The 27,646-nt window shown below is 35.4% G+C and overlaps 1 protein-coding gene across 8 annotated transcripts in view; it reads right to left on the minus strand.

The window, feature by feature from the left end:
- Nucleotides 1–27,311, minus strand: part of LOC100926883 (cholesterol 24-hydroxylase) — an 89,558-nt gene extending 62,247 nt beyond the window's left edge. For 2 of the 8 annotated variants that reach the window (XM_031953279.1, XM_031953278.1), the window contains exons 1-2: nt 4,887–5,276; nt 2,919–2,999 (exon numbers count right to left, since the gene is read on the minus strand). In XM_031953279.1, the coding sequence (XP_031809139.1) occupies nt 2,919–2,999; nt 4,887–5,029 (224 nt within the window). In that variant the 5' untranslated portion in view covers nt 5,030–5,276. Of the gene's footprint in view, nt 1–2,918; nt 3,000–4,886; nt 5,290–5,349; nt 5,453–26,989 lie in introns of those variants that run through there. The other 6 variants (XM_031953272.1, XM_031953273.1, XM_031953275.1 and 3 more) reach the window with 6 other exon arrangements.
- Between the last annotated feature and the right edge of the window lie 335 nt (nt 27,312–27,646).

Below are 27,646 nucleotides of genomic sequence, written 5' to 3' on the forward strand. Positions count from 1 at the left end.
AATCTACTCCTTGTGAAAATGTTTTTCAGAAATGGAAAGAAACTCCTGTACTTTATTTTCTAAACATCATATTGCTTATTATTGTTCTATAAGAAATGATGAAAAGCCTGGAAAGATTTACATGAGCTGATGCTGAGTGAAGTGAGCAGAACTGAGAGAACATTGTACATAGTAACAGCAATATTGTATGATGATCAGCTATGATAGACTTAGCTTTTCTCAGCAAATGGGGTTGAGTGACTTGTCCAGGATCACACATCTAGTAATGCAAGACAATTCCAATAGACTTGGGATGGAAAATGCCATTTACATTCAAAGAAAGAACTATGGAGACTAAATATAGATTGAAGCATACTATTTTCACTTTGTAAACAAATTTATCTTTTGTTCTGATTTTTTTTTTCACAACATGACTAAGATGAAAATGTATTTAAAATGATTATACTTATGTGACATATATTGCTTGGGAAGGGGAGAGATAAAAAAGGAAGGGGGAAATTTTGAAATTCAAATTCTTACAAAATGAATATTCAATACTATCTTTACTTGTAATTTAAAAAATATTAAATTATTATTAAAATATTAAAATATTAAATTTTTTAAAATTATATTCCTTTGATATTACAACACTATCAGACCTTATAAACAATGCTCTAGTTTTTAATCACAATTTAATGTTTTGACAAATCCTTATTAAATATTTACTGATTTCAGAATTTTGCACAAAATTCTTTTTTTCAATGCTTTATCATTTCCTGGAAATGCAATGCCTAATCATACTGGAGCACATAATGCTTGAATAGAGTTTGAATAGGTCCTGAACTTAGGAAGATTCATCTTCCTGAGTTCAACTCTAACCTCAGACACCTAATAGCTGTGGGATTCTGAGGAAATCATTTGACCCTAATTGCCTCAGTTTCCCCAACTGTAAAGTGAGCTTGAGAAGGCAACAGAAAACCACTCCAGTATCTTTGCCAAGAATGTCCTAAATAGGGTCACAAAGAATTGGACACAACTGAACAATAACAATCAATATACGAGGTGTTAAAAATGTTTTCATACAATTTCAAGCTTTAATAGCTTAAAATACTATTATTAAACTTAAAATTTCATTAAGCCTTTTAAAAGGAACACTTTAACATTCAATAGCTTAAAACTGATGCTTTTCGGACATGTTATATATATTGGAATCCCTTTATACAAAGGCAGAAGAAAACCATGATCCAGGCACTAAATTCAATGAACAAGGAGAATATCTGTGGGAATTGATAGATAATAGTTTTTAGAATCTGGCTGACAAAATTTTCCAGAAAACCTGTTAACACATTTGTATTGAATCAACTTCAAAGTGAAGAGAAAGTACTTGGTTATAATGGTGGAGGGAGAGTCTAGAAGTGCTCCTTGGGAGCAAGATGTATTCTGAATCACCCATCATGCCCAGTGAATTGGGGAGAGAGGGGCATTTAGGGGTTGGAGTTGAAGAATGGAGGGCATGAGTGAAATTGCAACTAATGCTGGAAAAAGGCACCAGGCATTCTATGTCATCAAAGGGGAGTCTGGTCTCAGTAAACACCAAAAAATAATTAGGAATGGGAAAGAAAAAGGTTTAAGATGAAAACAAGTTTGTTAACTATGGAACAGGCACTCCCTAGAGCATAGCAGAAGGAGCAGGTAGATTTGGAGCCAGTCACTTTGAGGTTAGAAGTAAAGGAGATAAGAATATGGAAATAAGTAGTATAAGATGAGGTTAGCTATTTGTATAGTGACAGCCAGGGGTTTAGAATCATTGCAAAAGGGAAGTCTTATGGGTTTGGGAATATTCTAATCATTGAGGAAAGAATCCAAGTATTAATGGTTAGAAAGAAGTTTGCTGAGGGAGATGGGTGATTAAGGCTACTCAAGGCCCTTCCTCAAAGTCCACTATCAAAGCAAGTGGTGATGTTGAGTCCTGTAGTATGTAGGATGCCAGATTCACAGCAGGCAGGTACAAGCAAAGGTACAGCCTGAAGAATACAGACAGGAGCTAGATACTTGAGGTGGGTCTGATCAAAGAAAGTCCTCCAGAGCTCTGGAGAAAGCTCTGGGTGGAGACAGATACCAGAAGTGGCTGAGAGTCTGGTAATATTTGTTTTCTGTTTTCATTTACAGTGAGAATACAGTGAGATGAATTCAATTACTTCTAATAGGTCATTAGATAAAGAACTCACATTAATAATACCAACAGTTAATGTTTGAACACAGACTAAAGAATCATTAGTCTTAGTATTCTCTCCCACCACTCTTAATATGACTATCAATAATGATATCACTACTGACATGACCATCAAGAACTACAGAGGAACTGTTTGCATTTTTGTTTTTTTCCCAGGTTATTTTTACCTTCTGAATCCAATTCCTCTTGTGCAACAAGAGAACTGTTTGGTTCTGCACACATATATTGTATCTAGGATATACTATAACATATTTAACATGTATAAGACTGCCTGCCATCTAGGAGAGAGGGTAGAGGGAAGGAAGTGAAAAGTCAGAACAGAAGTGAGTGCATGGGATAATGTTGTAAAAAATTACCCATGTATATGTTATAAAAAGTGGAATTATAAAAGTATGTAAAAAGTTATAATAAAAAAAGAACTACAGAAGCACCTTTGTACTTTTACATTTTGTGTGTCTTTGGTCCTCATATACATCATCTTGTGGCAAACCTACCAGTGAAGACAGAAACTATTATCAGACTCTTGCATAAAGACTTTCCCTGAACCATCCAGAACTTTTTCTCCATTGTCATAGCCTTAGAAAACCCAAGGTCACTTCTACACCAATAAGAGTTAGCCAGAGAGGGTTTATGTGGAAATATTTAAACAAAATAAAATTATTTTAAAACACAACACATACACATAACCATACAAATTAGAACTCACCATTCCAAAAATACATCCTGTAGAATTTTACCATTGTCCCATTTTTGTCTTGTGATGTAAGATAAGTGTCCAAATAAGAAACTAAAAAAAAAAAAAACACCAAAATTTACTAGAAATTGGAGTCAGAGATACAGAGAAAGTATTCATTTATTTGTCCTTAGAGTAATTTTTTATCCACAGCCTTCATGGGTAGATGGTATTTGAAGGTTTAATTCCACCAATAAATCATAAGCCATATATACCATGCTCAAATAAAACAGATCTTATGTTTTAACAAGTTCAGGAAAATATTTATTTAATTTTTTCAGTGAACAACATACAAACAAATGCAGCTAAGTATAAACTGTGGGCTCCATTTGACACAATAAAGTGATGTGTCTGTAAAATTGTGTCAAAGAATTAAATATAATCATAACTCATATTCCTATAATCTGTTTCACAAAATTAAAACATATTCAAGATATATACAGAACTAATTCAAATGTATGACAAGACCCATTTCCCAATAGAGAAGTGAACAGGCAGTTTTCAAAGGAAGAAATTTAAGCTATCAATAAACACATGAAAAATGCTGCAAAACACTGATATCAAAAAAATGCAAATTAAAGCAATTTTGAGGTTCCATCACATACAGAACAAAAGATGATAAAGATGGTCAAAAAAGCAAAATTATAAATTTGGAGGAGCTTCAGAAAAATGGACACAATATACTACTTGCTGAAGCTGTGAAATGATCCAGCACTTCTTGAAAGCAATTTGGATCTATGCCCCAAAAGTCACTAAACTGCATACCCTTTAGTCCAATTATGTCGGTGCCAGACTCATGCCCCAAAGAGATCAAGGAAAGAGAAAAGAGGGTACTTTTTATTTATAGCAGCTCTTTTCACTGAGGAAGGAATCCAGGCATTAATAGCTAGGAAGAGGCTTGTTGGAAGGAAAAATGGAAATTAAAGGGATACTCATCTATTAGAGAATTAAACAAATTATAGTTTGTGAATATTATTGCAAGAATATGATGAAATGGACAATTTTAGAGAATACTGGGAAGACCTTTATAAATTGGTAGAGAGCAAGGTGATCAAAAACAAAACAACTTATATAGTAACACTATAAAAAACAACTTTGAAATGCTTTCAGATTTTGATCAATGTGATGACAAAAAGAAAAAATTTCAGAGGACCCAATGATGATAGACTCAAAATGCAGAATACCACACATTTGTGGACATAGCTAAAGAGAGAAATTTCTTTGACTGAAATTTATTAATTTTATTTTTTTTTTATTATGGATATTTATTAAGAGGTTTTTTCTTTTTTTTCTGCTTTGTTTAATTGGGAAAGGGGAATAGTGGGAAAAGGAAAAGAAATATTTGTTAATTTAAAAATAATAAAAATAGAGTCAAAGATCAAATAAAATTAAACTATATCAAAATTATTGCTCTAAATAATTTGAACACCACTGTAAACACTTCTCCCACCCTGGATTTCAGTTAACTATCTGTGAATTGTTCAGGTGGGAAGAATTTCAAAGGGGCATCTCAGCTTCCTCTTGCCAAGGGTTTCTATAGCAGGCTCTCTCCCTGATTGTTACATTTTGAATGTAAAATTCAGGATTTAATTGGTTATTTTGTTGATTGTCTAGACATCATGAAAATGTTAATAATGCAGATTAGATTTAAAAGTGTATTGTACATTTTCTCTCCAAGAGCCTGGAGGTTCAATATTTACCAGCATTTCTCTATATTGCTCTATAAACATTTCTTGAGTTCACTGAGGCAGAAGAATGAAGTCTTCACCAGCCAGAGGTTAATTAACAATAATGATACTAACGATAATAATAACAGAGGGTGTTATATAGTGTTTTTGAGATTTGTAAAATACTTTTATTATGTCATTTGATTCTCACACCACCCCATATCTGGCCCAAAGTAGCCACTGGTCCTTATGCCTCCCACCTCCCAGCCCTCACCTGGCCCTGGGCGGCCCTGGGATGTGGTCATATCGCAGATGGACGACGTGCACGTAGGCGCAGTAGAAACCGAAAGCAAGCAGCGGCCCGCAGAGTAAGAGGAAGATCCAGGACTCCCATAGACAGCTAGCCACCAGCTCCATTACTCAACTAAGGCCTTTAAAAAGTCGGAGTCAGAGAAACGGACGAAACTCCTCTGACCCTGTCCATCAACGGTTGCACCTCTCACTCCCCGCCTCTAATCCCGCCCCAGTCCCCACCTCTGGTCTACAGCCTTCCCCTCCCCTTCCAAACTAAAGCGGTATTTCGATCCTCCGTGTCCTCTCCTAGCCTCGTCTCCTTTTCTACTGCGCCTCTTGCCTTCCATTGCACCCCCTTTTGCTATCCCGCCTGGAGGCAAGTCATTCTAGTTCCGCGTTCAATCTTTGCTCTCTCCCCTCCATTCTTCCCTCCCATCACTTACATCACTCGTCGCTCCCTACTGGTCACAGCTACTCTCTGCCCTTCATGCTTCTTCAGTGATACATATTAGCCTTATTTCCATTCCATCCTCTTCCCGCCCCTCAATCCTTCCTTGTCGTCCCTTTAACTGGGCCTCCCCTTTTTACGTCATTCTAGGTACATATTTCTCCATTTCTACCCAATTCCAATCCTCTCTTTTCTGTTCCTATTTTCGCTCAAATAACCCTCCTCCATACCTCTTCGTCCCCTCCTTGTATCGACTTCTGAGTTACCTAACCCTTATCTGTATGTAGGGAAAGCTGGGCGGAGCAGGGAATAGAGCATTGGGTTTGGGATTTCTTCCTGCGTTCGAATCCGGCCTCGGACAATTATCGGCTAGGCATTTTTTTTTATTTTTTTATTTTAATCCCTCAGTTTGTTGGTCCTTCTGGTCGTTACTCCCTCTTATTCACATATATATTCATATATATAAAATACCCCTCTCCATCTTCACACTCTTCTCAATCATTTATTCCTTTCCCTCTCCATCTTCACACTCTTCTCAATCATTTATTCCTTCTATTCAGTCTTTTAATGAACATTAAGAACCTACAGTACATTTACAACCATTGTGCTAAGCAAAAGACAGTCCCTGCTCTCAATAGAGAGGGACGGTCTAACATTGAGAGTCAAATTCTGTACAAGAATTCACTCATACCAATTAGGTAATCAGTAAATAAGCTAAAGCTTTTATTCAAACTGGGGAATTGCAATTTAGGGCAATTTTTGTCTTACTCCCAAAGGAGCACCTCGGGGAGAAAGGGGGAGAAGGGATTATTGTAGGGTTTACTCGTGAGAAATAAAAAGGGCATAAACTGGGATATATAGAAGGGGAAGTTGTGTTGCAGAAGTGTCCTTGCGATTATCTCTGTCCAGGAGCAGGGGTAAATAGAAACTGTTGAGGTGTGGGGGAGTCTTCTCGGGGACAGTTAGAAACTTCTCGTGGGAACAGGGTAGTAGCCCAAACACTTCCAAAGATTCCCAAGGGTTGACAAGGGGAAATAGAAAAGTTTTTGTACAAAAGGTAGGATTTTAGCAGGGACTTGAAGGAATCCAGGAAAACCAAGAGGCAGAGATGAGGAGGAAGAGAATTCCAAACATGGAAGACATCCAGTAGGAATGCATAGCGTCTAGAGATGAAATTTCTTGTTCTTGGAACAAAGAGGCCAATGTCACTGGATCACAGAGGATATAGGATAAGATTGGAGGGCAGGCAGGTGTGGGTGGGAATACAGGTCATGACCAGCTTTGAAAGCCAGAGGATTTTATATAGTTTATACATAATATATAAAAATATAATTATATATTAAGCACAATTGTATTATATCATTATATTATGTATGATTATATAGTATCATTATAAATTATTACATATTATATATCATTATATATCATCTACTATTATGTATTATAACAGTATATCATATATTATATGTGACTATATATTATATGATTGTTATATAATTATACATTGTTATAATTATTAATATATTTTATGCATATAGTATATTAATAATTATAATATTTAATTTAATCAATGTCATGAAATTGGGAACAAATCTCATCAAACAGCATACTAATCAAGACCAAATGGACTGGATCTAGAGCCAGTAATCCTAGATCCTAACCCCAGTTCTGCCACTTAATAGCTGCATAAACTGGGACAAATAACTAAACCTCTCTATAATACAGTAATTTCTACAACTGTAAAATAAGCAGCCAATCAACCTTATATAATCTTTAAGATCCATTTCAGCTTCAGGTTTTTCTACTATGTTGTAAGGAATCAACTTTATGAAATCAAATTTCTAATTGAGGCACAGAAGACTTATTCAAGATCACATGGCTTGGCCAAGCTAAACTTAAATTCGGGTCTCCTGACATTTGGTCACTACATAGTCAATTTGGTCTGACAAATGAGGATTCTGTAAGAGTAACACTCTTTGGTAAGAGTAAGGATTCTGCAAGAGTAGCACATCCTCCTCTTTCTTTGATTTGGGGAGAGAAGGGTTGGTTATAAATATAGTAGCATTATAGGAATGGGTACGCATGCCCTACTAATACTACTACAGTAAGCATGTTACTATTTCAGGTATAGAATCTTCTAACACTATTTCTAGGATTTCTATCATGTTAGATGACTTGTATAACAATGTAACTCTTAGATTCTAGCTTTGGAGAGCTAGGTGACACAGTGAATGGAGCACCGATCTTGAAAAAGGGATTGTGCTAATTAGTAGGGATACAAAAAGAGTCAAAAGACAGTCCCTTCCTCAATTCGCCACTTAAAAAAGAAAAAATTAATGAGACTTTCAGTATTACTCCATCCACAAGGTATAAAGAAAGATGGCTTCTTCTTCTTCTCCCAAGTTATGTTCTATTGGTTTCACCTGGCTATCCTTATACAAACATATTCTCTTCTTTATTAGAAGGAAAGCTTTTTGAGGGCCCTCTTTGGGAACAAATAAGTATGAGAAAGACAGATTATTAAATCATTGATTCAAGAAAAAAAAATAAACCACATTGTTATGTTCTAGAATTCCCTCCCTGTTGTCTACCACCTTTTTGTGACTGAAAATAGACAACCAAAAACTGAAGCCAGCTGGCCATGATTATATTCTACAAACCACCTGAATAGAGAGAAGAAATAGATGATGCATTCAGAAAATGAAAAACAAATCTGGGGGAAAAAGAGGAGTTAGGAAGGTTGAAGGACTTAGTTATCCAACCAACTTCTAAAGTTATCTCCATACTCAAAGCAGAATAGTTAATAATTTATTGACTCATTTTAATGGTAATTTCATCCTTCAAAATGTGGAAGCAGTAATGAAGAGAATAATTTCAGTGAGGGGGAAAAAAGGTGGAGTTGTCTGAAAAAACTTTTGTAGCTATGTCTGTGCTTCCTTATTTTTTCACCATATTTCAAAAAAGCATAAATGAAAACTTCCTGTAGTCTTTTAGAGCCATAAGGCAAAGTGAAGATAGAATCTACTGATAATTTCCTAAAGAAACCCCAACAGAGATAGTCTACCTGTCAGATCCTGTGGAGAAGGGAGAAATTCATGGCCAAAGAACTAGAGAACATAATTTTGCACTATGAAATGCAAAATGGATAATTTTGATTACATTAAATTTAAAAGTTTTTTATCAAATAAAACCAAGCATATCTCTTTTGCTTTTTAGAATGAATACCATTGGGAAAAAAAGAAAAAGAAACCCTAAAAGAAAAAGCCCTAGAAAGTCATCACAAAAAAAAAAATAATTCCTATGCCATAGAAACACTACCATAAGCACCCAGAAATAAGGAGTTCAAATGCTAGGGAAGCACAATCAATAAATAAACATCTATTAAGACCTACTATGTGCCAAGCATTCTGTTAAACAGTGAGGATATTAAAAAGAGACAAAAAAATTAGTCTGTTCCTTCAAGAAGCTAACAATCTAATAAAGGAACTTAAAATCCAATGAAAAGAAATCTTGGAATAACAATATTCTAAAAAGCAAAAGAGATATGCTTATAATAAAAAATAACTTAGCCTTCAGAGACGAGTATAATATTGGTGGGGGAGAAGAAACCTTTAATGCAATTCAACAGCAATGTAATTCAAATAGAAAGGGATCCCTGTGGGCTGCATATTGACTTAGAAAACAACAAATGAGCATTATGTTTATTGTATTTTTATTTATTTTGTTAAACATTTCCCAATTATGTTTTAATCTGTTTGAGCTCCACTTGGGAATTTTTCAGACAGCTTGAGTTGGATACTCCTGAAAGTCCTTTAAAACAGAAGACTTTCAAGCATTCCTGATTGAAATATGGTGTCCAGTTATATTTTATAGCAAGTATCTTACTTTTTCTTCAATTTGTACAATGTTTTGATTTTGGACCATTAGTTCTTGCTGTATAATGGAGTCATTGGTTTCTGTTTAGTCTATTCTGGTTTTCAGGAAATCTTTTATTTAGAAAAGGTTTCTTTCTAATCTAATTTATATTTATTCTCCTTCCAATTCTTTTCCTCAAGAGTTTTTATTTTTAACTTTGAATCTCTATTGGGTATAGTTATAGAATTATTTTCTTCTTCTAGGCTGGGTTTTAGGTATCTCTGGATTTGCCATAATTTTTAGAGTAGTCAGTATCTTCATAAGTTGATTCATTGTCCAGCCTTAGTTCCTAAATGTGGGATCTGTGCCAGAACTTAATCTTTTGAATCAGGTGATAGACTTTTCTTGTCCTCAAATTAGATTACTTGATTTCTTGTGCTGTATTGAATTTTATATTTCTGCTGTGTTCCATTAAAGATTCATTTTCCCCCTGTAGGATTATATTCATCTTTGGAGGCTTACTTTTGGTTGTAAATCAATCTCTTTTGCTTTTTAGAATATTGTGTTCTTAATAGGTGATAAGATCCTCACTAATCTTTGATTTTCTGCATACAGAATGTTCAGGGCACTCTATGTTATCTCAAGGTAGAAAATGAGAGACTTAGGATCCTAGGAGCCTGACATGTCCCAACCTGAACATCATTCCATCTGATTGTCATTTCTCTTGTTTGCCATTATTTCTAATGACTTCCAAGTTCCCCACTGTGATTTCCCTAGGGTTTCCTTAGAAAAGAGAAGAGGAAGAGAAAAGAAGGAAATAAGAATTTATTAAGCTCCCACTGTGTGCCTACTGTGCCAAAAACCTTTACAAATATCACCTCATTTGATCTTGAAACCTTCTAATTTTACTCCTGATGCAGATCCTTGTAGACTCCCCATTATTAAATGTGCTAGTGACAGTTTTCTTTCCTTTCCTATTGACCATAGGCTTCTTCTAGCAAACTTTTTGTACAGTTTTGGGATGGAAAAAAATAACTTACTATCATTGCTCATTGAGTTTCTTGTTCACTATTTCATTTGGTGTGATTTTTCAGGTTTTTGCTGAAATAAGAATGGGAGAGTCAGCTTTAATTCAAGTGCCTATTTTGTTTGGAAGTCTGATTATCCCTTTCCGAGCCATGTGACTCAAAAGATAGCCTCTGATCTTCCAGTGGTCCTGCATTTAGAACATCCCAACCTTCAGTGAGAATGTCAGCTCTTACTCCTAGTCAATTTCTCAACAGTCTCATAAATCTGGATACAAAGAGTCAGGTCAATCCAAATGAGTAGGTGAAAGTGTGTGTGTGTGTGTGTGTGTGTAAAAAGGTAGAGCGCAAATAAGTTCAAAAACTTGTTTATTGTGCGTGTGATAAATAGGAAAAAGGACTTTTATTATAAAATAACAGTTACCAAGCAATTATATGAATTAAAGTGCTATTAGCAATTACTGTATTTTTAAGTACTTCAACAAAGTGCTTCTAATATGAATCTAAAGAACTGCCATTTCAGATTCAGTTTGGTAGTTTAATCCCATTCAATACTTTTAAAAAACATCTTTATAAAGACTCTAGGTCTATTTGAATAATTTTCTTTCGATTAGGACTATTTAAAAATACTATTTTCCCCCAGTTACATGTAAAACAATTTTTTTATTTGTTTTCAAAAATTTGAGTTCCAGATTCTCTCCCTTCTTCCCTCCCTACTCTCCTCACCACCAAGAAGATACACGTGAAGTTATACAAAACATTTCCATAAGTCATGTTGTGAAAAAAAAAAAGATCTTCTACCCCAAAAAACTAAAAAAAAAATAAAGTTTTTTTAAAAAAGTATGCTTCAATCTACATTCAAACACAATCAGTTTTTTTTTTCCTCTGGGAATTTTTTATCATAAATTCTTCAAAATAGATGTGGATCACTGAATTGCTGAGAATAGCAAAATCATTCACAATTGATCATCCCACAATACTGCTATTACTTTGTACACAGTACATTTTACTTTGCATGAGCTTATAGAGAAATTTCCAGGTTTTTCTAAAGGTATCCTCCTCCTCATTTCTTATAGAAAAATAATATTCCATCATAATCACATACCACAGTTTATTCAGCCATTCCCCAATTGTTAAATATCCTCTTGATTTCCAATTCTTTGCTCTAGGAAAGGAGCTATTATAAATATTTTTTTTACATAAAGATCATTTCCCTTTAAAAAAAAATCTCTTTTGGGATATATGCCTAGTAGTGGTATTGATCTTATATAGCCTTTTGGATATAATTCCAAATTGCTCTACAGAATAGTTGAATCAGTTCACAATTCTACCAACAATGCATTAATTTTCTCCACATTAATTTTCTTCCATATTCCCTCTATCATTTGACATTTTCCACGTTCTGGTCCATTAGCCAATCTAATAAGTATAAAGTAGTATCTCAGAATTATTTTAATTTGCATTTCTCTAATTAATAGGGTAGAGGGTTTTTTCCCCATATGTTTTAATTATTTTAATTATTTCATTGGAAAACTGTTCATATCTTTTAATCATTTATCAATTGGGGAATGACTTATTTTTATAAATTTGACTCAGTTCTCTACATATTTGAGAACTGAGGCCTTTATCAGAGAACTTGCTTCAAAAATTTTGTTCACAGTTACTACTGCTAAATTTATTTCCCTCCATTCTGTTTTTCCCATTCCCATTTATTTTATTCTCTCTCTTTCACCCTATCTCTTCTCAAAAGTATTTTGCTTCTGACTACCCCCTCTCCAAAAATACTCTCTCTTCTATCACCCTTCCCTCCACCCTTCTCATATCTTTTTCTCTTCCTACTTTCTTGTAGGATAAGATAAATTCCTATATCCAGATTTAGTGTCTATAATATTTCTTCTTTAAGCCAATTCTGATGAGAGTAAGGCTCCCTCACTTTCCATCTCTTTACTCTCTTCCCCTCCACTGCAACATTGCATCTTTTATGGTAGATAATTTATATCATTCTACCTCTCCCTTTTCATTTCTCCCAGTATATGCCTCTATCACCCATTAATTTCTTCTTCTTTTTAAAAAAAGATATTATATTTTCATATTCAATTCACACTTGTATCTTGTCTATATATACTCCTTCCAACTCCCCTCATGAGAAAGTTCTTATGAGTTACAGGTATGATCCTCTCAGGTAAGAATATAAACAGATTAACTTTATTAAGTCCTTTATGATTTCCCTTTCCCATTTACCCCCTTTTGTTTCTCCTGAGATCTATATTTGAAAGTCAAACTTTTATTAAGCTTTGGTCTTTGCATCATGAATGCTTGAAAGTCCTCTATTTCATTGGATATCCACATTTTCCCCTGAAAGATTATACTAGTTTTGCTGGTTAGATGATTCTGAGTTATAGTCCTAGCTCCTTTGCTCTGGAATATCATATTCCAAGCTTTCCAATCATTTAATATAGAAGCTACTAAATCTTGACTAATGACTATGGCTCCACTATACTTCAAATGTTTCTTTCTGGATGATTGAAATATTTTCTCCTTGATATGGGAGTTTTCATCTGAGGATCTCTTTCAGGAAGTGATTAGTGGATTTTTTCAATTTCTATTCTGCCATCTGGTTTTAGAATATCAGGACAATTTTCCTTGATAATTTCTTGAAAGATGATGTCTAAAGTTTTTTTTTTGATCATGGCTTTCATAAATTAAAAAATTTTAAATTAACTTTCCTACATCTATTTTCCAGGTCAGTTGTTTTTCCAATGAAATATTTCACACTGTTTGCTTTTTTTCATTTTTAACTTTTTTATTTCTTATAAAATCATTAGCTTCCATTTGCTCAAATATAATTTTAAGAACTTTTACACTTCCCTTTTCATTTGGCCAATTTTGCTTTTTAAGGCATTCTTCTCCTTAGCTTTTTGTACTTCCTTTTACATCACTTTTACTTCTCTGCCCAATTTTTCCTCTACTTCTCTTACTTGATTTTCAAAACTCCTTTTGAGTGCTTACTTGGCCTAAGCTTAATTCTTATTTTTCTTGGGGGCTTTAGATGTAAGAGCTTTGATTTTGTTACCTTCTTCTAAGTGTGTGTTTTGATCTTTCTTGTCACCATAGGAACTTTCTATGGTTAGAATTTTTTCTTTTGTTTGCTCATTTTTCCAGCCTACTACTCAATTTTTAACTGTTTGTTAAAGTAGGACTCTATTTCCAGGATAGAGGGTGCAATATCCCAAACTTCAGGTGTTTTATGCATCTGTTTTCAGAGATCCTTCTAGGGACCTATGAGTTTTCAGTTTTTCCAAGGTGGTAAGATCCATGGAGAAGTGTGTTTACTATTCTCTTAGCCTATGTTTTGGTCTATGAGTAACCACAAACACTCTTTATTGCCCTGAAACTTTGAGGAGAATCCCCACTCCACTGTGGCTATAAACTGTAGTGTATTAGTACTCCTCCTTGCACTGGGACTGTGAGCAAGGACAGCATCTGACATGTGAGTCTGGGCAAAGCAAAAGAATTTTGCATTAGGGCTAGTAAAGAGACCGCTTTCTGACCAGGTCTTTGACTGATTTACCTCCAGAAGCTGCTGTGGCTCCTATTGATTCAGTGAATCCCAAGACCTGCTCTTGTTTTGCTGAAGCTCCCTTCACCCTCTAATGAGAGAAAACTTTTCCTGGTGAACTTGCAAGACATCCTTGATAAGAAGTCTAAAAACCTCCACTAATATCACTAATTCAGAGGCCTCAAGGCCTGCTTTTAGTTTGCTGGGGTATATTATACTTTCACTTTGGTGCAACAGACCTTTCCTGCTGAGCTTCCAAATTGTCTTTGGCTGGAAAAATTGTTCACCTCTTTTTGTGGGTTCTGATGTGCTAAAATTTGTTTAGAGACATTATTTAAAGATATTTGGAAGGGTTTGGGGTAAAATTTGGCCAAGTCTTTGCCTTTATTCTATTGTCTTGGCTCTGCTTCTCAACAAAAACTTACTAGAAAAACAACGATTTTTTAAATGCATCTTTCAGGTAGTGATTGTGACACTGCAGCCTTAATAGAGGTGCTAGTACAGGATCTTAAAATAGTTAATTTTTAAAACAAGTAGATTTAAAAAAAAATACATCAACAATAACTCATTTGCAACACAGATGACTTGTTTTACTTTCTCTTGCTCAAATCAAGTGAGAGCTTCTCCAAATCTTGTTCCCCTTCCCTATGCCCTTCTGTCAAACCTTCCTCTCATCATTTTCCTTGATTTGATGTGTTCAGGGCCCTTACTCATTTTTCTCAGCATTTGCATCTCTCTAGGGGAGTCTCGGGCTGATGATGCACATGTCTCACTAAAAGTTAGACAACATTCAATTCTGACCATGGGAATTGTCTTGTATTTGCCAGAAAAACAGTTAGGCAAATGCTAATAGCTATCCCCACAAAGTTGACCTTTCTGGCTCTTTAGATGGAAGCCACTGGCCAAGCAGTTTATCCAAAAGAAACAAGCTCTTTTAAGCAGAGCTATCTGACAAAATATGTCAGTAAGATCATGTGAAACATGGAATTATTGCAAGCAGAGGATACTAACATTAGCAAATTGTGTTTCTTCTAATGTAATTGCCTTAAATACTTGGCCAACATTTCCATGGGAGCTAAATGGGAAATGTGCACATTTAAGAACAGTTTCAAGATCCAGTGTTCCCAATTAGAGTCAGTCTCTTTGTTCTATATAATTCAACAGGAGGGAGGCAGCAGCCTGGTAGTAATAGCATTGGCCTACTTCTAACCAGAACAAGAAAGACCATTCAATAAATTAACACTGAGAAAAGGACATGAGTACAGAAAAATGAGTAGGGAGAACCTGTCTCATCTACAATTAAAATCAGCTCCTATTTTGAAACATTGAAAAGGAAATTTCCTAAGCTCTAATTTTTATAAATAAAATAAAATTACAGGTTCCAGGAAGCAGGGCTTAAGAATTAATTTCAGTAATCAAAAAGGCCCTTAAAAACCAATTAAGGTGTCTTTTTTTTTTCTAATTGGAAATAACTATAACATGTATATATATATGTAAATATGTATATGTATACACATATGTATAGATACATGTATAAGGATATATTATATACATTGCATAAATGTCTTTTTTTAGGAATATATGCCTATGTAAATATATATATCTACATAAATGGATACATACAAAGATAGAGAAAGAAACGGAGACAGAGAGCTCAGTTCTTAGGAACTGATATGAAGAATTTTATAATGATTGATTTTGAGATTGAAATGCAACAAAAATTCATTAATTTGGATTGGCTGGAGGCTAATAAAACATTTTGAAAACAAGTGATATCGCTGTTAACTGCGACTTGCACAGGAATGTAATGGATCTACCTTATATCAGCTTGGGAGAACTGATGGTTAAATTTTCATGTGAACATTTACACTTTAAGAATCAGCAAACACTAGAAAGCAGGGCTTGATTTGCTATGTTCTAGACTTAAGAAAATGATAGAGAAATATGTTAATAATGTAGATTAAACTTCAAAGTATGCCTTGCCTTTTTGGAGGGCTGAATGTTAAACATTTACCAATACAGATGTCTAGAAGTGAATTAGTAAAGTACTAGCAATGTAGAGAGGTCTTCTTATGTTCTATCTGACAAATTAAAATAAGGTTTGTGGGACCATGGGCTAGTCACAACCCCTGAGCCTCAGTTTTCTTATGTTAAAATGGGAATAACATTGGTACTACCATTACAAAAGTATTGTGAGAAAAGTACTCCTTATATCTTAAAGTCCTGTGTAAGTAGAAATAATGATTTATATAACTTAATTTATATATGATTTATATAATTTAAATTAAATTAATTAAACCAAGAAATTTGTAATTGGCCTAAGTAAAAGAGCTCTTCTAATTGCTAAAAGGAATTTTGTTTTTGAAAACTATGTACTTTAAAATCTTGAGTACATGATTCATTTGTTTATAACTCTTGTGTTGAAGAATAAGTGTGGGAAAGAGGAAAGATAGATCAGGTCAATCTTGGGAAGCCACTTTCTTCTAAATTTGGTTCATTTCTAGCTCTTTTCTAAGGATCCTCATTTGCCCCGAAAGCAGTAACATCTACCAAGGCATAAGACCTACAATTGAGAATACAGAAATATCGGAGCTTGTAGACCAGGGGTCCTCAAACTTTTTAAATAGGGGGCCAGTTCGCTGTCCCTCAGACTGTTGGAGGGCTGGACTATAGTAAAAACAAAAACTATGAACAAATTCCTATACACACTGCATATATCTTGTTTTGAAGTGAAGAAATAAAACGAGAACAAATACAATATTTAAAATGAAATAAAGTGAAATCAACAAACTTACCAGTATTTCAATGAGAACTATGGGCCTGCTTTTGGCTAATGAGATGTTCAATGTCTGGTTCTATATTTGTCACTGATAGTCGTAATAAGTGATGTAAGTGTGCATCCATTATTTCAAATGTTTCATTCTAAAAAAAAGTCTGTTCACAGACATAAGTGCTGCCAAAGATGGTTGCCATTTTGAGTGCATGGTTCCTGAGATGAGGATATGTCTCAGAGGGAAGAGATGCATAGAAATTATGAAGCTGCTTGACTTGAATGCATCTTTCAGAGAGTCACAATTCTGCAGTTCAGCCAGTTCCATTTGGCAAATTGTATCCACATTTTCAATGTCAATAGAAAATGGGTTACGGAAAAGCTGTATGTCCTGTTCATGGAGATGAAGCTCTTTAAATCTAAATTGGAACTCCTTTTGCAATTTTTCCAGTGAATCCACATATGTTTTGTTTGGAAATGCAATCAGTGGTTTTTCCTCTAACAGATTTTAAGTTGTGGGAAGATGGCAGAAGTTTTCCTCCTTCACTTGTTTGATGAGGAGGCCTAATTTTACTTCAAATGCTTTGACATGTGATTGTCTATCATAGATGAGCTTCCCCTTTCCTTGAAGTTGCATATTGAAATTGTTGAGTAATTCTGTTACATCTGTCAGAAAGGCAAGGTGCCATTTCCATTCTGCATCATTGAGCTCTGGTACTTCTTTGTTTTTTGAAAGCAGAAAAGTTGTAATCTGTGGAAGTAAGTCATAGAAACATTTCAAAATTCTCCCTCAACTCAACCAATGGACTTCTGTGTGATATAGAACATCTTCCTACTCAACATTATATAGAACATCTTTATAGCTCAGACAGAAATTCCTGAAATTGTCTGTGATTTAATGCATTAGCTCTAATGAAGTTAACACAAGATACCACAATTTTCATAACAGAGTCCCACTTCAGTGATTTACTACACAGCGCTTATTGGTGGATGAGGCAGTGCATGACTATTGGATGAGAATGGTTATGTTTGTCCATCTCTTGGTTAATGCGAGCAATTACCCCTTTCTTAGGCTCCACCATGCTAGGAGCACCATCAGTTGTCACACTGTCCAGTACCAACCATTCATAGTTTGGCAAACCTTTTCATAGATATCCTCTCCTGTAGTGGTTCCTTTGATGCTTTGCAGTGCAGCAAGCTCTTCTATGACTTCAAAATACTCATTCGTCCCACGAATAGAAATTAGAAGTTGTGCAGAATCACGAACATCATTGCTTTCATCGAGTGCCAAGGAAATATATGAAATTTTTTTATGGAGTTTTGCAAATGCTGATGCAGATTGTCTCCTATTTCTTCAATCTTCTGTGTAATTGTAGGCCCTGAAAGACTCACTGTACTAAATAAATCGGCCTTCTCTGGACACATCTCTCTGGCAACAGAAAGAAGGCATTCTTTAACAAATTATCCCTCCACAAATGGTCTGCATGTACTCATGCTATTAGCTTGGCAACTTGAAAATTTGCTCAGTGATGAAATATTTAGCTGCTTCTGCTTCACAAAAGTATTTTGCTGAGTTGTCAATGTATTTTTCAGTTTTAATATTTTATCTTTTCTCACTTCTCCAACCAAACAATCATATTTATCTTTATGTTGAGTTTCATAGTGTCCACACAAATTATATTCTTTGAACACAGACACTATATTCTGGCATATCAGAGATACAGCTCTTTCCTTGTACTGCATGAAAAAGTAATCATAAGTCCACTGTTCTTTGAATATCCTACACTCTGAGTCAATTTTTCTTTTTCTTGACATCATTATTTCCTAGGGATTCCAAATTGCTATTAGTAAAATACATATATATATATACAGTGCTACAAAAACAATATACCAGCAATAACTTTGCCCACACAGAGACATACAGACTGCAATGCCCAACTTCCTCCAAGCTGCCTTTGTGCTGTGATGCCTCCATTTCCCGCACTCTCCCGCTCTTCACGCTCCTGTTTCCAACCTTCACTGCTGCAGTGAATTCCCCCTGCAGCAGCCGTGACATGTGCAGCATGCACTGTACATCCCCCACACCTGTCTGTTGTGGTGGCTGCCATTACTGTACAAGGCCGTGGGCTGTCAGTTCTTCATCTTCTGCATCTCTCTCCCTTCCCCACACCACACACCCTGGCCTGGGAACTCACCTCACCTCGGTATGGCCTCACACTCTGTCTCCACCCCCTCAGCCCAGTGCCAGAAGTGTGCATTGCTAAGGCAAGTTTAGGTCCAACCTCACTTCCTATCTGATTTTGCCATAACCCGGCGGGCCGCTTAAACATCCTCAGCGGGCTGCATCTGGCCTGTGCGCCGTAGTTTGAGGACCCTGCTGTAGACTGTCAAGAAAATTTTTTTCCTCTGATGCATTCTTCTTGCCAACTTGAGCTTGAGACCTCCTCCATTCAGAGAAAGAACTTGAAGTTACTAAGAAATCAAGCTACCCACCATTTTAGTGATTCTTGCCTTCCCTGAGGACATATATAGTCACTTCAGACTTCAAGTATCTCCATGAAGTTGAGCACCCCTCCTCTCCATCACCCAGTGGAGAAAGAACTCAAAGTATAACATCAAGGCCTCTTTCCCAGACCTCCTAGTCTATGACTCACAATACAATTGAATGTCACAGTTCTGTTTTTTCCTAAATATCATCTTTCTGAGCTTTGGTTTTTCTCTGTATCTAATCTAGATACCTTCGTAAAAGACTTTTACCAATCTTTCTTCCTTTTTGACCAAAATGAAGTTTTGGTTTCATAAATCAAAACTACTTTTGGGTTTATGAAGCAGTGCATACAACCAAATCATTTCCAATGGAGCAGTAATGAACTGAACCAGCTATGCCCAGAAAAAGAACTCTGGGAGATGACTAAAAACCATTACATTGAATTCCCAATCCCTATATTTATGCACACCTGCATTTTTGATTTCCTTCACAAGCTAATTGTACAATATTTCAGAGTCTGATTCTTTTTGTACAGCAAAATAACGTTTTGGTCATGTATACTTATTGTGTATCTAATTTATATTTTAATATATTTAACATCTACTGGTCATCCTGCCATCTAGGGGAGGGGGTGGGGGGGGGTAAGAGGTAAAAAATTGGAACAAGAGGTTTGGCAATTGTTAATGCTGTAAAGTTACCCATGCATATATCCTGTAAATAAAAGGCTATTAAATAAAATAAAAAATAAAAGTAAAAAAAAAAATGAAGGAGTGCATACTTTCTTAGACTTATGATAGGTACATCATTGCCCCAGGCTTTTCTTTCCATTGAGCCTTGGAGGTTCCTATTGCTCTGCATCATTGTTGCTTCTGGCATCAACACTACTTCCATAGTTGTCATCTACCTTCATTGTCTAATATTCTCAGGGTAATGTCACATGTTTTATAAAATAAGAAAGCTTGAGCCAGTATACATACAGACTATTCAATATATTTCTAGCACTTGTCAGTTAGGCTTGTAGCTCTGTTCTGCCCACAAATGGGTCCCCTTGATGGTTATGAAGACCTCCTGTCTCACTCATCTTACTTGATATAACCTACACCTTACTCCTAATTGCGTTAGGACAACTGAAATTTTATTTATCTTTCCCCCATCTCAGACCATGCAATATGCTGCCTGTGTGGTTAACACTCAAGCAACAAGGCTAGAAGAAATGACATTTATTTTTTGAGGTTGAGGACAAAAAATCGTAGCACTTTCTATGTGCCATTCCAACTCCCATCATTCCCTCTGATGACTAAGACCAGTTAATTACCCCAGCTCAAAGAAAGGTCCAAAAACCCCCATGAAATACAAGAAGACAAAGAAGTAAAATTGGAAACACCTGTTCCTCAACAAATAAGTGGTCAAATGATATGAATACATAGTTTTTGAAGAAAGAAATCTAAGTGATCAACGGCCACATGAAAAAAAATGCTCAAAATGCAAATGAAAACAAGTCTGAACCTCATGTCCTTCACACTGGCAAAAATGACAACAATAGAAAATAATGGTTGTTGGAGGGGTCTGAAGAAGGCTAGCACACTAATACAATATTGGTAGGAATGTGACTTGATCCAGTCATTCTGGAAAGTCATTTGAATCTATGTCCAAAAATATATTGAAAGATAAAAGAAATAGAAAAAGGGCTTATATCTATACATATATTTTTTCTTCCCTTCCCTACAACAACATTGTAAAGGAAAACAATATTGTAATAAGTAAGAGCTCTGGTCAATGTCATGGCCAACCAAAAGTATTTAGTACTCCTACAGAGAGATGTAGACTCAAATGGGAGAGATATACATCTTCAAACATGGTCAAAGTATAGATGGGTTTTGTATTATTGTGTGTATTTATCACAAATACTTATTATAAGAATTTCACTCTTTGTTTTAATGAGGCTGGGAGTGCAGGTAGAGGAAGGGGAAGAGAAAGAGAGAAAACAAGGAAGATTCAAAGGATACAGTGATTAGCAACAATATTGTCCTCAGAAAAAGAAAGGATTATTGAAAAACTTAAAAGAAAATACCCAAAAGAGAACAGAAGGAAATGCTGATAAAGATAGCTTTGAAAGTAATGACATACATTTTTATAAACATTTTAAAAGGCAAAATATGAATCTCTTATATAGATTCCTATTCACTTATATTTTTATTGTACTATTTATGAAAAGGATTTTTAATCTTCTTTTTGGTGTCTAAGTACAGTTTTTTTTAATGGAAGTACTTTGATGTATGGAAAAACCAATGTCCATGTTATATGTATAATGTCAGTTAGAGCAACATTACTGATCTCAATCTTCCCATGTAAGAGAACTGATAGTAGGTTCCTCTCTATGCTTACATTCCCAAAAATGTACTTAGAATTCCAGTTCACTTTGGAGACAGGTATTTGTTGTCTTACAAATTTGTCTAAGTTTTTTTGTTGCCTTGAGTTATTAAAGACAAGGAAACACTTGGGGTATCTTGCCAACCCGCATACAACAAACAGTATGTCAACTCTTGGAGAGAGACCACCCAACTTCAGTCTGAGGATACTGGGAAGTGAGGGACTGTTTGCCCTAATTGAGGAAAATGTTAGGAAAATGAAGAAATATAGAGGAAACAAGGACATCTCTTTATGGGAGTTCATAAAGAGCTTGCTTACTATTAGATGCTTTGGTTGTACCCAACATAAGAAGAAGTAATGGAACTTCATTTAGGTTGGATGAAAAGAAGGCTCTTGAATGGGGAGATTCATCTTGAAAGAGTCAACACTTTGCTGGACAGGGCTTTTGCTGAAAAAGTGTGTCCATGTCCTTTTCTCCCACTCTCCAGGTTGACTCTCTAACATACTTATAGGCCCCTACCTGGAGATCAGTTCTCAAACTGATGAAGAGTACAGACATAAATTATTTAATATAATTAACTGAATTCACAAGAATACAAAATTAACAGAAAGAACATTATAAGAAACAATTCCATAGGAATAGAGCTAAGCAAAGTAAATTAAGAACAGAGGTCTCCACTGGCCCATTAAGATCATAGTATTTAAAGTTGAAAGCTTCTTTAGAGATCATTCAGTCCAATCTAGATAAGTTGAATCATCAGATCAGACAAAAGAGGAGGGAAGTAGGGGAATGGATAGCTAAGTCATTCCTATAACTTTCCAGAAGATACTTTATAAGGAATGGGAAAGAGTATATGCTGATAAATGTTTAACAACCAGCTCTCCAAAACACCCTACAGTTAACACACTTTTAATTCTAACCTTCATTAATGTTTTCTCTATTGCTTTCTTGAATGTACACAAAAAATTATGTCCTGATTTGTGGCATTTCCTAATTTCTGAGGTATAAATTTAACAACTAAAGGGAGCCTGTATATGCTAGCTCTAACACATCCCTGAGTGGGATTCTCTGAAGATTTGTAGATTTATGGAGTAGTTAGGGGTTTCAACAGAATCTGGTTATTGATAAATGAGAAATATGGGAAGATTTCTGGCTACTGGTGGAGAGTGACATAAACAAATCCAAAAGGTCAGTGTATATTATTACAGCAGCATAAATGAGACAATCATTAGAAGAAATCCAGATTGTGATTTACTGAAAAAACATAAAACATATCTCCTTCCTCTTTTCATGGAGAACAGAGATTGCTAAGTCATCTGTGGATTATCAAATGGTAGAGAAGATTCTGGCCTCAGAAAGTTTCTTTCAAAAAGAAAAAGAAATTTCAAAGTTTTGAAACTATGAAATAATACTTCAGCCTGCTGAATAGTAGCTCACTATTAGCATGTGGGGCTCTGTTGTTCACTATTGATTTCCACACCTGGCAAGCCTGTGATCCAGATACTTTCTTATCTAGGTGGTATGACATAGGAATAACTGTTTTCTGAGCAGAGTTTGTTTTTCTGCTGTTTGAATTGTCAAACCAAAGTCCATTGACATCTATAACCTTTCCTTTGTCATTTGTAAAATGACAGGGTTGGACTAAATGATCTCAAAAGTCTCTTCCAGGTCCAAGTTTGTGATCCTGTTGGAAATGTATGTGCTGGGTTGCTTACCTTGTCCTATAACAGAGGTCTTTTCAAGAGCCTCTGACCCTCCCAGCACCTTATCTAATGATATTCATTGCATATAAGCTTCAGAATTTGCCTTCATCTCTGACAGATAAAATTATTATTAAGACCAAGATAAATAATACCTAAAATGAGTTCATACCTCCTGGTTGGACTGTGATCTTGAGTAAATCACTTCACCTTTTAGGTCTCAGTTTTTTGTGGGGAGGGAGATAATAGGAGGAGGGAAAAGGAAAGGATTTGATCAAAAAGCCTAAAAACTGGCGGAGGTGATAGTTGAGCCAGTATCAATGATTTTTGAAAGATCTTGCCAAGTTCAAAAGGATTAAATAAGAACAAATGTTATGGAATTCAAAAAAGAGAATAGAGTCTACATACAACATGCCAGTAAGCTTGTCTTTAATTCCTGGTGAAATTCTCGAATTTAGAAGAGAGAATTAACTCTGAAAGAAGGAAGTATCGATTATAAAGAGCCAAAATGACTTTATCAAGAAGTTATTCTTCACCAATGTAATTTTCTTATTTGATAGGTTTATTAGGCAGGATGCTATAGATATAATTTATTTTGCTTTTAGCGAAGCAATTGAGAAATTCAAATATAAGCTAGATGATATTAGTTATTTGGATTCAGAATTGTTCAAATAGCCAGACCTAATGACTGGTTATTAATGATTCAATATAAAATTGGAAGGAGGTCTCCAGAGAAGTGTCTTAGGGATTATTGTTTGGCCCTTGGCCTCTTAATATTTTTATCAATAACTTAGAGAACTCATATCTCGTGTGCTTTCAAACTATACATATGAAGCAGGAAAGGATACCTAAGTAACCAAATAACAGGATCTAAAAGGATCTTGACAGGCTAGAACATCCAAATGAATCTAATAAAATGAGTTAAAACTCCTATTAAATTTCTCCTATAAATTTATATTAAAATAGGAATAAATGTAAAGTCATACTCTTGCATTCCAAGAGTTGACTTCACAAGTACAAGACAGTAGAGGCCTGCAAAGGCAGCAGTTAGTCTGAAAAAGAGCTTGAAGTTTTAGTAGTTCACAAGCTTAATATGGGTCATCAGTGTATGTGATAGGCAAAAAAAAAAAAAGCTATATTCTTAAGTCACACAAAGAGAAAAAAATCTGCCAAAAATAAAGAAAGAAGGGGGTGGAGCCAAGATGGTGGAGAGAGATGGTGGAGGTCTTTTTGACCTTCTCCCATGACCCTCACACTAATTACCAAAACCAACCTCTAAATTAGCTCTGGACTGGCAGAATCCCTGAATATTGGGAGTGTAACAAACTTCCAGCAGAAGATAATTTTGAATATTACCAGAAAAGGTCTGTTTCAATTGGGAATGGAGGGAGGTGGGCCAAGTGCAAGCAGGATGAGCACAGACCCCAGGGAGTGCAGGCAATGTAGAGTCCCAGGGAAGTATGCACCAAAGAATCTATGGGGAGGAATCTAAAACAGTATTGGCTACTCTGCTTTAGTTGCAAGCCAGTAGATCAGCAGAGAAGTTATAAAACATCCAACACAGAAACAAAAGATAAATAGTGAACCCTGAAATGCCTGAATCTCATGGGACCTGGCCATGCCCATCCAGTACCAGGAGAGAGTCAGCACTGACCCAGCACAGCTGCTGCCACTTGTAGAGGAAGCTTGGATAATCAATTCAGATGAACATGACTCTTTCCAACAATGAGATGATTAATGCCAGCTCCAATGATCTTGTAATGAAGAGAGCCATCTACACCTAGAGAAAGGACTGTATGAACTGAATGTGGATCACAACATAACATTCTCATTCTTTTTGTTGTTCCCTTGCATTTTGTTTTCCTACTCATTTACTTTCTTTTTTGATCTGATTTCTCTTGTGCAGTAAGAGAATTGTGTAAATATGTTTATACATGTTACATCTAACATATATTTGAACATATTTAACATATATTTCTTGCCATCTGGGGGACAGGTGGGGGCAAGAAGGAGAAAATCTGAAACACAGGGCTACGCAAGGGTCAATGTTGTCAAATTATCCATGCATATGTTTTAAAAATAAAAAGGTTAAGAAAAAAAAGAATTCACCAAACACCTCCTGAAAGAGACCCCCAAATTAAAACTCTAAGGAATATCATGGCTAAATTTCAGAACTATCGGACCAAGGAAAAATATTACAAGCAGCCAGAAAAAATTAATTCAAATACTGAGGAGCCACAATAAGGATTATCCAAGACCTAGCAGCTTTCCCCTTAAAGGACTGAAGGGCCTGGAATCTGATATTCCAAAAGGCAAAAGAACTTGGAATATAGCCAAGAATAAACTACTCCACTAATCTGAGCATTTTCTTTCAGGGAAGAAAATGGACATTCAATGAAACAGGTGAATTCCATTTATTTCTGATGAAAAAACCAGAACTAAACAAAAAATTTGACCTCCAAATATAGAACTCTAGAGAAGCAGAAAAAGGTAAAAAGAAAAGAACTCTTAAGTACTGTATTTCTGTTATGGTTATATAAAGAGTGCATGTATAATTTGATTTTAGTGTTATAATATGAAAAAAAACTAGAGATGGAAAGGGAATTGTACTGGAAAAAGGGGAAAGTGGAGGTAAAACGAGGGAAATTGCATCTCAGGAAGAGGCAAAGAAAACCTATTATAGTTGAGGGAAAGAAAGGAAGGGGATGAACATTGTGTGACTCTTACTCTCATCATTTTTGGCTCAAAGAGAAAATATTAGACATATTTGATATCACAGAGAAACTTCTCTCACTTTATAGAAAAGTGAGAGGAGACAGGCAAAAAGGGAAGGGGTAGGCTAAATAGAAGGGAAAACAGAAATAGTAGGGAAAAGGTATTAAGAAAGGGGGGGGGGACTCTAAAGGCTGAAGGCTGCTTGAGGCAAGTGGTGCTTATAAGTAAAATACTGGGGAGGAGGGAAAGGGGAAAAGGAAAGAGAAAAGTATAATTTGGGATTAATAAGATGGCAAGAAATACAGAATTAGTAGTTTTAACCATAAATTAATGGGGTGAACTTTCCCATAAAGCATAAGTGGATAGCAGACTGGATTAAAAGCCAGAATCCTATAATATGTTGTTTACAAGAAATACATTTAGATACATACAGAGTGATACATACAGAGTAAAGGTAAAAGGTTAGAGCAGGTGCTTCAGGTGAAGTAAAAAAAACAATAGTAGCCATCCTGATTTCAGATCAAGCAAAAACAAAATTTGATTTAATTAAAAGAGATAAGGAAGGAAGCTACATCTTACTAAAGGGTACCACAGATAATGGTACTAAATATGTTCAATACTAAACATATATGCACCAAATGGTATATCATGGAAATTCCTAAAGAAGAAGTTAAGAGAGCTGCAAGAAGAAACAGACAGCAAAACTATAATAGTGGGAGATTTCAACCTTGCTGTCTCAGAATTAGATAAATTAAACCACAAAATAAATAAGAAAGAAGTTAAAGAGGTAAATACAATATTAGAAAAGTTAGGTATGATAGATCTTTGGAGAAAATTGAATGGAGACAGAAAACAGTACACTTTCTTCTCAGCAGTTGATGGAACCTTTACAAAAAGTGACCATATATTAGGACATAAAGACCTCAAAATCAAATGCAGAAAGGCAGAAATAGTAAATACAAATTTTTTCAGGTCATGATGCAATAAAAATTACATTCAATAAAAGCCCAGGGGAAATAAACCAAAAAGTAATTAGAAACTAAATAATCTCATCTCAAAGAATGAATAGGTGAAACATCAAATCATAGATACAGTTAATAATTTCATCCAAGAAAATGACAATAATGAGACAACATACTTGAAAATGCTTACCTCTAGGCATTCACTTCATTTGCAAACATCCTTATACACTCTGCATTTATTATTGCCAGTCTCTCCTAATTTTCAAGCCCTCAGAGAAATCTCCAGTCATTCTCTTTTGCAGTGCTTAAACCAATTTTACCAAGCTTACATCTATCTGGAGTCTTCAGAGATCTCTGGCTATTGTTTCATAAGAACAATATTTTAAATACCAGTAGTGCACTAGAGAACAGCCATGTGCAAGCTCAAGGTCTTTTATTCACGTGTTCACAATCTGCCCTTAGCTGACATCCTGCTGACTCCCAAGTGAACACCAGGTCAAAGAGAGCAGCTTCCTCCTCCCCACTGCTTAAATAGGATCTATGAGGTCACACACACAGCCAATCAGAGAAGGAGACGCCTCCCGTTAATGAAGCAATCTAAATGTGGCCAGAGTTTCTGCTCATGAGGCAGTCCCTATAGGCTCACAGCAAATCACTTCTGGGGGTCTCAAGTATTAATTATTTGTTTACTTCCTGGTGCACTGAATGAGACTCGACCCTTACACATACCAAAATTTGTGGGATGCAGCCAAAACAGTAATAAGAGGAAATTTTATATCTCTAGATGCTTACTTGTATAAAATAGAGAAAGAGAAGATCAATGAATTGGGCTTGCAACTAAAAAAGC

The sequence above is a fragment of the Sarcophilus harrisii genome, chromosome 2 (assembly GCF_902635505.1).
Source record: "Sarcophilus harrisii chromosome 2, mSarHar1.11, whole genome shotgun sequence".
Lineage (NCBI taxonomy): Eukaryota > Metazoa > Chordata > Mammalia > Dasyuromorphia > Dasyuridae > Sarcophilus > Sarcophilus harrisii.